The sequence below is a fragment of the Oryx dammah genome, unplaced genomic scaffold, assembly GCF_014754425.2.
Source record: "Oryx dammah isolate SB20612 unplaced genomic scaffold, SCBI_Odam_1.1 HiC_scaffold_2, whole genome shotgun sequence".
In the NCBI taxonomy this organism is placed as follows: Eukaryota; Metazoa; Chordata; class Mammalia; order Artiodactyla; family Bovidae; genus Oryx; species Oryx dammah.
In genome coordinates this window covers 50,259,863-50,273,737 of record NW_024070186.1, presented here as the reverse complement: position 1 = coordinate 50,273,737, position 13,875 = coordinate 50,259,863, and the positions used below count along the sequence as shown (strand labels likewise).

Below are 13,875 nucleotides of genomic sequence, written 5' to 3'. Positions count from 1 at the left end.
ACCAACTCGTTCCCGGGCGTCTCCTTCCCCCTTCCCCTTCCCGCCTTCCTTTAAGCCTCCTACTTCTCTTTCGCTTCCTCCCCCCTGCTCCGGGGGCACGTGGTCCCTCCCTACTCTTCCTCTCCACACCCCCTCCCCTCCGGGCCCATCCCGCGGCCCCTTCCTCCCAGCGTCTCCCGCTTCCCCTTTCCATTCGCTCTTCCGCCCCCGCTCTCCATCGTTCTTTCTGATTGGTCGCGCGCACCGGAGTCTGGTTGGCCAATCGGCGAGCGGGACTGGCGGCGATGGGCGTGGCCGCGGCGCCGGGGCCCTCAGATCGAGGCTGCCTCCCCCTCGCAGCCGGCAGCACATTCCGCCGCCGTTGCCGCCGCCCGGCTCCGCAGTTGTCTTCGCCGGAGCTGCGGTCGCGCTGGGGTTAGGGCGGGGGGGGGACGGGCGGGGAGAGGCGAAGACCGCGGCGGAGGCAGGTGAGGGGAGGAAGGAAGCGGCGGGCACAGCAGCTCAGGCAGCGGCCCGGTTCCTGGGAGTGTCGGTGCGGCGTGGTGGTTGGGGCGGATCCCGCGGGGCCCGGGCGGGGGAAGGAGTCACCGGCCCGGCCATGGCGGACAACGAGAAACTGGACAACCAACGGCTCAAGAATTTCAAGAACAAAGGCCGCGACTTGGAGGTAAACTCGGGGACGCCGGAGGGGTGAGGGCCGTGGGCCTCGGGTCGATCTCCGCCGGGACTCGGAGTGTGGGGAGTAGGGGCGGGAGCCTCGGCCGCCGCCGGGCCGCAGGGGAATGGCGCTGGGGGCCGGCCCGTCCGTGACGCGTGTGCTAACGCGCCGGGAAGTTTGTGTCGGGCCTGGTCCGCCTCCGCGGGGAGCGAGGTGCCGGGGTACGGCCGGCGCGGCCTAGGCCTGCCCGGCGGAGCTGGCCCGGCGCGGTTGCGAGGGGCTGGGCCTCGCGGCAGGGAGGCCGGGCGCGGTGAGTGTGGAGGAGGCGTGCGTGTGCCGCGCCGCCTCGGCCCGCCTGCGCCCCCAGCCCAGGAGCGGCGGCGGAGATTCCGGCTCTGGCTCCCGCAACGACGTCTGGGGCCGAGGGTGGGGAGGGAGGAGGGACTAGCGTGTGGCGACCGAGTGGGGCTCGGAACTTCCTCAGCGAGGCCCGAGTCGTCTCCACTTAAAGGCACTTTCTCTGGTCTTTCCGACTCCCGCTTTACCCCTGCCTCCCCCCAATATCCAAACTACAGGAGTCAACTTCTCCGTTGAAAAAAAACCACCCCCGGCGTGAGAGGCCTTCCTGGTGATGCTAACAGTGCCTTCCAGCGGCCTGTGTTTTACTGTGGATATAGCTGATGTGGATGAGCAAGATGTGGCTCACGGTGTGCGCTCTTCCTGGCAAAGGATAACCCTTATGTCAGCTTGTCCACAAATCTTTTTACCCCTTCCTGAGAGACCACCAGCTGCATTCTTACCTATAAAGTCCAAAGGGTTATTCAAAGCTGTCTTCCTCTAGTCTACAGTATCCTTTCCCTCCACCTGCCGGTGGTGGTGGTAATGGGGGATGGGGTGGGCTGCGGAATGGCACCATCACAGTTTATTATTCTAAAAGGGTGAAAAAAACCCTTCATTATTTTTAGATAACAGCTGCTTTTAGGGTTTTTAAGGGCCATAACGTGTGAGTTAAACACCTATTACAGATTTTTGATATTAGACTTTTTTCCTTCAGTTTTAGGAGTCTAGGTGAATAGGGGTTCTTTTGTTTGCTTTTTTTTTTTAATTTTTAAATATTTCCATTCTGCATCTGAATCAAGAGTTTAGCTTTTAAAAGAAGGTGGTCTAGTAGTATTTTTTATTTTTTGTACTTTTTTATACTGAGATCTTCAAATTCCCATCATCTGTTTCTGAACTTTGAGCTTTTGCCTGATTGAGATAGTGACTATTTGAGGGGCTTTCCACAAAGCCATTTACTCTCCAAGGCAGTTAATGCTGTCTCAGTGGGTTTCCTAGTTTGAGGGACTTAAATACTATCTGGTTAATTCTGTGATTCTTTTAAGGTTAACATCAGGCATAATTTTTATAACACCTTTTTTTTAAAAAATGAAAAAAATTTTAACTTTATTGAGATGATTCACATGCTATTGAAATTGCCATTTAAATGTAGAATTTATGATTTTCATTCTTTATCTAGTGTAATGATGTGATGAAAAAATTTTTGACTTTTATGAATATTTAAAATAAGGGGGGATCACAAATTACAAAACCTAAAAGCTTAAATATGGCAAAATTAGAAAAACCTAGAGAAATATCCAGTGCTTGACAATCCTTCTAATCTCTTTCCCTTCTACTTTTCTGGCTGCTTTTTATTTTTTAAACAACTTCATTAAGATGGACTCACATACTATACAGTTCACCCATTTGAAATGATTTTTGGTATTTTCACATAGTTGTACAGCCATCAGCACAGTCTTAGAGCATTTTCATCACTCTCCAAAAGAAACCCAGACTCACTAGCAGTCATTCTGTCTTTTTAGATTTACCTATTCCAAATATTTCATATAAATGGAATTATACAGTATGTGATCTTTTGTGACTAGCTTCTTTTAGGTAGCTAATGTTTTCAAGGTTTATACATATTGTAAAAATAATGTATTAGTGCTTTATTCCTTTTTATAGCTGACTATTCCAGTGTGTGCATATACTACTTTTTGTTCATTCATTCATCATTTGCATTGTTTCCACTTTTTAATGATTAATGCTGCTCTGAATATTCATCTACACATTTTTGTGTAGACTTGCATTTTCATTTCTCTTTAGTTTTACACGTATGGTAACTTTATGTGTCACTTTCTGTGGAATTGCCAAGCTATTTTTAGGTGATCCTTATTTTTTAAATTGATGTTCTCCCCTCACTGTGTATTTCTTATTATTTTAGCCAAAATAAGATTAAAGGCTGATTTTATATTAGAACCATATTTGCTTTGTGATTTTTTAAAAATAGCTGCAAATACACATTAAGTAAAATGTTTTGAATTCATTTTGCCTTGTGGGCATCCTTTAGTGACTTTGGTAACTCTGCATGCATTAGGAATATGAGTATTTTCATGTTTCCACCTAGAGAAATGGAATATGATTTTAAGAGAAAGTCATCCTTTCTCCTCACTTGTAATTTATTCTGTCACATATGCCTGCAATGAAATAAAAACATCTTTTATTATCCTTGGAGAATATTAGAAGGCCTGTGTGTGTGTGTGCTTAGTCGCACGATTGTGTCCAACTCTTTGTGACCCTATGGACTGTAGCCCGCCAGCCTCCTCTGTCCATGGGATTCTCCAGGCAAGAATACTAGAGTGGGTTGCCATGCCCTCCTCCAAGGTATCTTCCCAACCCAGGGATGGAACTCAGGTCTGCTTCATTGCAGGTGGATTCTTTACTGTCTGAGCCGCCAGGGAAGCTCTAGAAGCCCTGTTGTGTGTATTTATTAATTACATACATGCCTGTGTCCCTCAAAATACTAACTATGCCCATTTCTTCCCCTCAAATATGGTCGATTAAATATTTCATGTTGTTCTTTTCATACAAGTCTTCAAAATCTGGCCTTTTACACTTAACCGAATATCTCACTTTGGACTAGCTCCATTTCAGGTGCAGCTGTGGCTACCTTATTGGACAGTACTGATATAGAGGATAGCAAGTAGAGTAAGATAACTAGCATTTTGGTTTGATCTAACATTGTTTGGTTCCAAATTATGGGTATGAAATCCTGGAATTTAGTTTAATATCTAATTTTGTGTGTGACTTTGGGAGAGTCAGTTAATCTTATGGTTCTTTCATTTGTAAAATTAGAGGTACTTGACATCTACTTCCTGTTGTGAAGATTAATAGGTTTAATGTTAGAAAGGTGCCTGGCAATTCCCTGAGTGTTTTATCACCTTCAGGTTTTCTTTTTAGAGGGAAGAAGGGGGTTTAATAGGATTTAGTGGAATTGATTCTCTTGCTTCCTTATTTGCGGTTGGCTCCTTGTTTTTTCCTCCATGTGCATATATCTTACACTGAACTTAAAATTAATGGGAACATTTTTAACGTAGAGATATGAATTGCCCATAGAAAGACAGTTTCGGAACAGGGAATTAGTGACCCTTCTAAAGTCAGAATTTCTGTTAGAATTGAAACTGATTACGTGACCTTCAATCTGATATTCATTCCTATCATTTATTCTGGCGTTCTGGCTCCTCCAAAATATGGTCATGCTAACTTCTTGAAAGATAACAGCATTAAAGAAGGTGTATGTCAATATCCCTTTAAAATAACTTGTCACCTTTTATGTAGTGTGATGGAGGATCATCATTAGTTTGAGATAGTAACCATAGAGAGGGTATGCACAGTTTAACACAGGAAATGGGTAGTGACCAAATTTCAAATTAAAAAATGAGTCAGAATAAAGCAGACCGAGTTCATCTAGCTTAAGTTTTAAATGTAGAGAGGTAGAGGGGAAATTCTCTTGTAGACTTCCTAATAAACCTGCATAATTTTTATAGAAGTTCTGAGATTATCCAGGTTTGAATAGAGCATAAGTTTTGTTAGGTAAAATAATTAGATTTTATAAAAACTGCTTTGAGAAAAATGATTACCCTAAAAATAAAAGAATATTAAAATACTACATAATTGGAAACTTACAATTGTCCACGCAACATGAAATATGAAGTCAGCTTGAACTTTAGGAAAGAATTACTTGGTTGGCAAGAGTTTAATAAATTGATCAGCTGTTTTGTTATTTAGAAATGGCCTTGGTGATTTGTTAAACCCTACAGAGTGAAAGGCATTGTTAAGCTATTAAGTCTTGTTAACTTTTAGAGACTGACCTCTCTCATCACAAATCTTGGAACATATTTACTATACTTAAAATAACCACTGTCTAATTTTTCATATAATAGTCCAGGCATGTGACAATATGAAATATCTGATAGAAATATGGTTGGGAATTAAATAGTGTGCTTTCTGCCAGCTTTCCTAGTTTATAAGGCAACCAATTTCAGAATTGCTTCATTGGTAATTTTCTTAGCAATATCAAGATCTTTGTTTTTCATAGAGCCTAGTATGTCAGATGTGAATATAACAAGATTGGGAAGAGTTGTAGGAGTAATTTAGCTTTAAAAGAATGAAAATACTTTAGAAAAAAATGCGTAGGTAATTTTTAAACATTGATCTCTTGTATCTGATAGTGGTTGTGGGTCCTTAAGGTATTTTTTAATGTTGCTGAAACAGCATTCATCTACTTGAGGCCTATAATAATGAAATGAGAGCTTGTCAAATCTAACCTTGAATGATAACTGTGATACAGGTTTCGTTTTGGAACAGAGGAGAAGTTTGATTAAAGAGAACTAACTTCTTCAGCATCTGCTGTTTATATACTTGTACTAGTATTCTCATTTCTCTCAATCATAGAAGTAGGGATTACTATTCATTATGTGAAGAAAAAATGCTAGAGTTACATGACATGATAGCATAACATTCAAGGGAATGACTTTCACTCGGATGTTGCAAAGTGAGATCTGTACTATTTGTATTATGTTTAGGACCTCCCTTTAGCTTCTCTCAGCCTGAATACAAATCTCAAAGTTGATTAAAGGGTAAATGTGAAAGCACCTAGTATATAGTCCATGGGGTATAATAGTCATTCACTAAGGGTATTTTGTTGTTGTTGTTGTTTTTACCAGAGATATTTCTGGAAATTGTGTTTCATTTGTAGACTTTAAACTAGAGAACACAATCCATTTACTTACAGATCAAATGAAAACAATCTTTATATTGGCACCTACTAAATAAGGACAAAATATATGTGGTTGTAATGGCCTTAGTTCAGAAATTTTCAGAGCATTGGGTTTCAAGACCCATTTATGCAGTTAAAAATAAGGACCCTCAAAAAGCCTTATTTGCAGGTTTCTATCAATATCAACTTTTACCATTTTAGAAGTTAAACAAGAATTTTTAAAAATATTAATTCATAAAATAGCAATAATAGAGCAGTTTTATATAAACATAAATTTCCAGCCAAAGAGAACTGATATTTCAAAACCCTCCAAAATTGGTGAGAAGAATGGTCATGTTTAACACTTTTCTTGAGTCTCTTTAATATTTGGCTTTAGAAAAGATAGCTGAATTCTCAATTTTTGTGATATACTCTTTTGGTTGAAGTATATGAAGAATTGCCAGCTTTACACCATAGGCATTTGAAAAAGAGAAGAACACTTGATAATCTTCTTAGATAATTAGAAAAATTACTTTGATATACCATATCATACCATATAAGCCCAAGCTCCAGAAATAATAGTTTCTTTAAAAAGTTAGTTGCAGTATGGAATCTGAAATCACTTAGCAAACTTCTTACTCTTAGGTTAAAATCCACTGGTATGTTAAAATCCACTGGTCTGTCTTACACTTGGACATTACTGATTCTGTAACATCATGTGTTGGTCATTTGGAAAATATTAGTTCACTGAGTTATGTAGATCTTCCAGATGCTGACACACTTGATTATACAGTAAAAATTCACAGTTAGCATCACCACATAAGTTCATCAGAAAAATCTTAAATATTGGAAGTCTGTCAAGCTCACAGTAGTAGCGAGAAGTTTTCCAAAGTTCTTATCTTCACTTTAAAGCTCAAACTTTATCATTAGCAACGAAGACTGAAAGTTGTTTTTCTTGAAGCCATAAGCTCACTTTGCTCATTTTTGTGAAAACATCTGCCAGATACTGAATAGCCATAATTTGTCTGTCAGTTGTTCTTTCAAGTAAAAATGATGTTCCATGAAAAAAGTGGCTAGTTCAATTAGCAACTCAAACAGTCCCACAAATACTTTTTCCTGAGATAGTCATCGTGCTGCAGGCGTATTCTGTAGAAATGGTTTATGTGTGTTCCCCATTTTATCACAAAATTTTAGAAAGAAAAGGCTTTTTTATTTTTTAATAAAATAACAATTTTTTTTTACTGTTTTATCAAGGACATTGTCAAGTGAGCCGCCGCCTTTCTTTTTAACTAAAATACAGTGCTTTACCCACTGCAGTGCAGTACAGTGCAAATGTTAACTGAATAAAAACAAGTATCAGTAGTAATTTAAGAAAATAGTTTTGCCCTTGTGGACCCTCTGAAAAGGTCTCACTGTCCCCACCAGGGGCTTGGTGACCACACTTGGAGAATCATTGTCTTTGTGTATCATTGTAGGTTCTGTTACAGGTGATTGTCACTTTTAATTGATAACAGGCTCTTAAAAGGCTTTATAGTGTCACAGTTAAATAACATGGACTGTGGAGTCACACCTGGATTTGAACCCTAGTTCCTCTGTTCAGTAGTTACAGAAGTTAACTTAATATCTTTAAACACTTAATATTGCAGGCAGAGTGAATGGTGGCTCTGTTTGTATTAACTTGCTTCATCATACATTACATCCAAATAACCCCCCTCCCCCAACTGTGTTCCCTGTCAGAGTAACATTTTGTTTGCAGTTCCTTTTGTACCACTGTGCACCATGATTCAAATTACATCACATGAATTGGAGAAGCCGCCTTTTCCCCTTCATTAGCACTCAAGTGAAAGCCTATTTTCTCCTGCATGCTTAACCAAATGGTCACAAAATTACTGATTTCTGACTTCATTTCTCTAATCCTGTGTTGTAAGTAGGTTTGTAAATAGGTAGATTTTGTTAACTGATGGCCCACAAAACTAAATTGAACCAGAAAATAGCTCAAATTTGGTACACATAATGAAAAATGGCTTAAGGCCATAGACATTTGCTGGTACTATAAGATTAGCTTGATTATAAAATGCTAAACTTTTACTGTTTATGTATTATTAGGATAAAATTTGATTAACTATCACTTTTACCCTCAATTAATTTACATTCAATTAATGTAAATTAACATTTTCAATAATGATGTGTTTTGGCAAACTTGAAACTTTTTAATTAACAAAAGTCAGAATCCTAAGATAATGTGGTGTTCCATAATTTTGTGATAGACATTTTTAATATTAGAAAGCAAATTATGTTCTGCTTCAGTTTCCAGTTCTTTAAATGAAAGCTTTAGTTGCCTGGTAGCTACTGTTAATACTTGTTCAGTGTTTTTATGGCTGCACCACATGCGGAATCTTAGTTCCCCCACCAGGGAATGAACTCAAGCACCCTGCAGTGGAAGCACAGAGTCTTAACCACTAGACCACCAGGGAACTACCTTGTTTTAGTATTTAAAGCATGTCTTTGTGGTTCCTTAAAGTAAATGTTACATAAATTTAGTTACAGTAGTTTTATCTATCTGGTTGTATTAAATAACCCTACACTTTTTGCCACCCATCCTGCCTATCTTCCTGTTCCTCTTTAGCCACTTTGAGCTTTTCAGGTCCAGGGGTAAAAAACAAAATAAAGTTTTGAGATTTTTGAATAATTGTTACATTACTCTAGGTTCTCTAGTAATTATTAAGCCCTATATTTTCTGGCTTTCTTTAGAATAGTGACTTTAAATACCATAAACTTTTTCCATAATGTTGATATTAAAAGTTAGGTCTGATAGCTTTAGGCTAAAAAGGTTGGGTTTTTTTAATATTCAGAGCCCAGCTTGAATTAGTTTAAGCACAATGAGGGAATCTGGCTCTTAAAACCCAGTAAGTTCAGAGCTGTAGCTCACTTTATAAGAGCTCTAATGAAAGTCTAGGGAGGACTCTGATCAAGATTTGATTGCATGCTTGTACCTGAATTTAGTCACTGTGGGCAGAGGAATATGGCTTTGTGATTGGCCAGTACAAAGTCATGTGCCGCAGGCCAGGTGTGTGTGGGGGGGTGGGGGTGGGGATTGATTGGGAAACGTGTTGGTGTGGTGGTTTAGTCGGTAAAGTCGTGTCTGACTCTTTGCAACCTCATGGACTGTAGCCTGCCAGGCTCCTCTGTCCGTAGGATTTCTTGGCAAGAATACTAGAGTGAGTTGCCATTTCCTTCTCCACGGGATCTTCCTGACTGAGGGATCAAACCCGCAGACCCGCATCTCCTACATTGCAGACACATTCTTTTACTGCTGAGCCACCAGGGAAGCCCCAGTTAAACCACAGGTTTCCCTGAAGAATGAGGAGAGGCCTATCTGTTTTAAAAAAGGAAGAAAAAGCCTATTGAAGACAAGTATAAGGCACTGCCATCCAGTATAGATGTAGTAGAATGGTTCCTTATTTTGCCTTTGACTTTTATATAGAGATGTTCACAGGTATAGCTACAGATTTGAGTTCATCTTTTTTTTTACATAGATGTTTGTAGAAACTGTAGTAGCCTCAAATTGGAAACATCTAAACGTTCATCAGCAGGTTAATGGACAGTCTGTGGTATATACATACAATGGGTTAGCTCAGCAATAAAAACAAATGATTAATACAGGCAAAATGTGAATCTAAAAACTATCATATTGAATGAAATAAGCCAGACCAAAAAAGAATATACACTATAATTTTGACTTCATTTGTTGATCAACGGTTTTCTTAAACATCTTATATCAGTGTTCACATTGTTTTCTCTTAATGTCTTGAATAATTTTTCTCAATTCCCTTTTGTTCCCCAGCTTTAATATAGTAACAGTATTATCTTTAAATTATGAAAAAGCTTATTTAGGACCAATAAATGCAGTGTGTGATCAACATCATTAATCATTAAGCTGAAAACCATAATGAGATACCACTTCATACCTACTAGTATAGCTGTAAGCAAAAAGATAAACAAGCGTTGGTGATGATGTAGAGAAAGTAGAACCCTCATACATGGCTAATGAGAATGTAAAATGGTTCAGCTACTTTGGAATGCAGTTTGGCAGTTCCTCAGAAAGCTAAACAGTTAACATGTGACCCAGCAGTTCCACTCCTAAGTATAAACCCAAGAGAATTGAAAACAAGTGTCTGCATGAAAACTTGACCAAGAATGTTTGTAGTAGCATTATCTAAAATAGGCAAAACATGGAAACAACCCAAATATCCATCAACTGGTGAACTGATAAACAAAATGTGGTATATGCATACAGTGGAATATTATTCTACCATAAGGAAGATTTTAACTACTGCTGCACATTACTACATGGGTGAACCTTGAAAACATTATGGTACCTGTAAGAAGCCAATTAGAAAAAAATCACATATTCTGTAATTCCAGTTATATGAAATTTACAGGATAGGGAAATCCAGAGAGACCCAAGTAGATTAGTAGTTGCCAAGGCCTGGGTTAAGAGGCAAATGAGAATGGCTGCTAATAGGCATGGGGCTTTTTATGGTGAAGATTATGATCTGGAATTAGATGGTGGTGATTTATGTGCAACTTTGTGAATATACTAAAAACCACTGAATTTTACATTTTGAATAGTAAATTGTGTCATATGTGGTTTATATCTCAATAAAGTTGTAGCTTAATTAAGAGAAATAAGTAGGAATTAAAGCAGCTTTCTACTACCTAAGGGTCACAGATGAACTGTTGGCAGCTCTTTTTCACTTACTTCTTCATCTCCTTTTCCCTGAATTGAATTCATTTGTTTAGCAAATATTTATTTAGTTTCTTTGTCTGAGGTTCTGTTGTAAGTGAGGCTTGAGCAATGAGTAACACAGGCTAAATTCCTCTTCTCATGGTTTTTGCATTCTAGCAGGTCACGATTTCTCAGAGCCCTGCTCTGAACTGACCCTGTGGGGATATTTAGCCACTGTGAGCTAGTGTTGTAGATTGCTTATCTTTCTTTCCTAAACTCAAATTTATAATAAATAATATACCTCAAATTTGAAGAGAAAGAACATCCTAAATGTTTGCCATCCAGTAACTCTTCCCTTGAGATTTATGAAGACGTTGACTTTACGAATGAGAAGACCTAGGATTGCATCTCATTAGCTATATGCCATTAGGAAAGCTTTCTCTTTTTTTTTTTAGCCTCAATTTCTGTAAAATTGAGGGAAATTAATGTAAAATTGATTCTGGGAAAGATTGAAGGCAGAAGGAGAAGAGGGTGACAGAGGATGAAAGAGCTGTATGGCGTCACCAATTCAGTGAACATGAACTTGGGCAAACTCCAGGAGATGGTGAGGGACAGGGGGGCCTGGCATGCTGCAGTCCATGCGGTGGCAAATAGTCTGACATGACTAGCAACTGAACAACGAATTCTATAAAATTAAAGTCTCACTTTAGTAGATACTTATTTTGAGTAAGCTTTTAAGAATGCAAGGAACAGGGAATTCCCTGGCAATTTAATGGGTAGGACTTGATGCTTTTGCTGCTGAGGGCCTGCGTTCAGTCCCTGGTTGGGGAATTATGATTACACAAGCTGCAAGGCACAGCCAAATAAAAAGAAAAAAAGCAAGGAACACCCTATTCAGACTATGTCAGATAAGCATGAGGCATTAGGAAAATTAAGGAACCAGTGGTCACATTATCCAAGATTATTTCAGGTAGGAGTATCTTGGTAGGAATTCCTGGATCTTTGCTCTGCTGCTCTTCCAGCCACTAATTCAGCTGGTAAATTGTATTTTTCCTAGATTCCCACTCTCTTAGTCTTTATGTAACTTCTGTGTTGAATTGCTCAGAGAATCTGCTTGCACTAATAAGCTGTGTCCAAACTGAGGCAGATTGTTTTTACTGCTGGCCTGATTATGAATTGGCTTTTCCCCTTCACCTCCTCACCTGTCATGTGTGGGGTCAGGGAGAGTGGTGTCACATAAGTAACATCCTTTGCTGATGTTGCAACAACATCCCTGGAAAGAAGTTTCTTTTAGATAATGTCTTAAGTTTGATACTAGTTAATGTCACTCCATTCTTACTTTCCTGTTAACTTTCTCCTCACTGTTAAAATCTTGGGCAAATGTGGTTGCCTTATTTCTGCTGCTGCTCTTTTCTAATTCACAATAAACCAGCGTGATTCTTTCAGAATAGATAAATCCAGTCACACTCTTCTACTTCAGTTGCATCCCACCACATTTAGCTTACAAACTCCTTACTGAGACCTTTAAGGCCTTGCCACATCTGGTGCTTGTCACCTTCTTCTACCTCTCTCAATTTATTATCTCCCTTTACTATTCTCTCATTCATCTTTTAATTTCTCTAACATAGTAATAGTCCTCTCTTGAGGCCTTTTACACATGGCTTTCTGTCAGAATGCCCTCCCCACTCCCTTCACCTTCATCCCCTTTCCTTCACCTGCTTTGTTATTTCTCATCTTTTGAATCTTCAATATCATTTACCTGAAGAGGCCATCCCTGAACAAGCTGGTTGAAAGTTAAATCCCTCTGTTGTTTTCCTTAAGAATATTTAGCATAATTTGTTAGTGTATTAACTCAGTGTTCCTTTCTCCCATCAGACTATAAGCTCCCTGAGAGTATGTACCTTGTCTGTTTTGTACACCACTGTCTTCTGAATTCTCATCACAGAGTCTGGCATATAAGTAGCACTTAAACAGTATTTCTGGGAATCAAATGAAACTTTAAAAACAAAAAGCCATGGACTCTGAAGGTTAAAATTAGCAACCAAATGAAAAAATTTTTTTCAAATCAAGTTAATTTTTTTCTCTTGGAATGGTAATGGCATGGTAATTGTAGAAATTGAAATAGGAAAAATAACATAATCCTCTATAACCTTGCTGCTATTATCTTTTGAAATGTTTTCTTTTTTTGTGTGTACATTTTTCAAGTATATTTGGCCTTAATTTGGGTTTGTAGTTAGAATATAGCAAAGTTTTTCAGCCTTGGCACAGTTGGCATCTTCAGCCAGATAATTCTTTGTTGTGGGAAACTTCCCGTTGTAGAATATTTAGCAGTATCCCTTGCCTCTGTCCATTTGATGCCAGTAACATATCCATCTGTTCCCTACCACCTGCAAGTTGTAAAAAATCAAAATTGTCCCCAGAAATAGCCAAATGTCTCACAAGTGACAAAATCACGTTGGTGAGAACCACTGGAACGTAGTCTTGTGGGTATAGAATTAACAAAACACTAAGAAGGAACAACCTGAAAAGGAAATTGAGAGGCATACATAGCATTGAAAGGAATAAATTGCTTAGGAATAAAACTAACCGATGAGAAGAAAAACTTTAACATGGGAAACTGTAAAATGTTGCTGAAAGAAATTAAAGAGGACACAAATAGAGACATAACTGTATTCATGGATTAAAAGACTTACTATTGTTGAATGTCAGTACTACGCAAAGTCATCTACAGATTTAATGCAATCTCTAGCAAAATCTAAATTGTGTTATTTGTAGAAAAATCCATCTTAAAATTTATATGGAATCTAATGGGCCTAAATAGCCAAAAATAATCTTGGGGAAAAAAGAGATAAAGTTGGAGATGTCATACTTCTTGGTTTTAAAACTTAGTATTATACAAAGCTACAGTAGTGAAAACTGTGGTATTTGCACAAAATCAGGCATATAAACTAGTGGAATAGAATGGGGAGCCCAAAAATAACCCTTGCATATATGGGCACATGATTTTTGGTGAGGGTATCCAGAGCATTCAATGGACATTCAAAAGACAGTCTTTTCAACAAATGGTGCTGAGAAAATTTGATATCCACAAGTAAAAGAATGAAGTGGGACATTCACCTAACACCATATACAAAAATTAACTCAAAATGTACCAAGGGCACACGGGGATGACCCAGAGAGATGTTGTGGGGAGGGGAGTGGGAGGGGGTTCATGTTTGGGAACGCATGTACACCCGTGGTGGATTCATGTCAATGTATGGCAAAACCAATACAGAATTGTAAAGTAAAATAAAAAATAAATAAATACATTAAAAAAAAATGTACCAAGGGCATAAATATAAGACAAACCCATAAAACTGTTAGAAGAAAACATAGGACAAAGGCTTCGCGACATGCATTTAGCAGTAATTTCTT

At 38.8% G+C, this 13,875-nt stretch overlaps 1 protein-coding gene across 1 annotated transcript in view; it reads left to right on the top strand.

Moving 5' to 3' along the window:
• The first annotated feature begins 298 nt into the window (after nt 1-298).
• The window catches only part of KPNA4 (karyopherin subunit alpha 4), a 63,511-nt gene continuing 49,934 nt past the window's right edge, over nt 299-13,875 (top strand). The window contains exon 1 of the mRNA XM_040247946.1: nt 299-667. Within this exon, the coding sequence (XP_040103880.1) occupies nt 599-667 (69 nt within the window). The 5' untranslated portion in view covers nt 299-598. The remainder of the gene's footprint in view (nt 668-13,875) is intronic.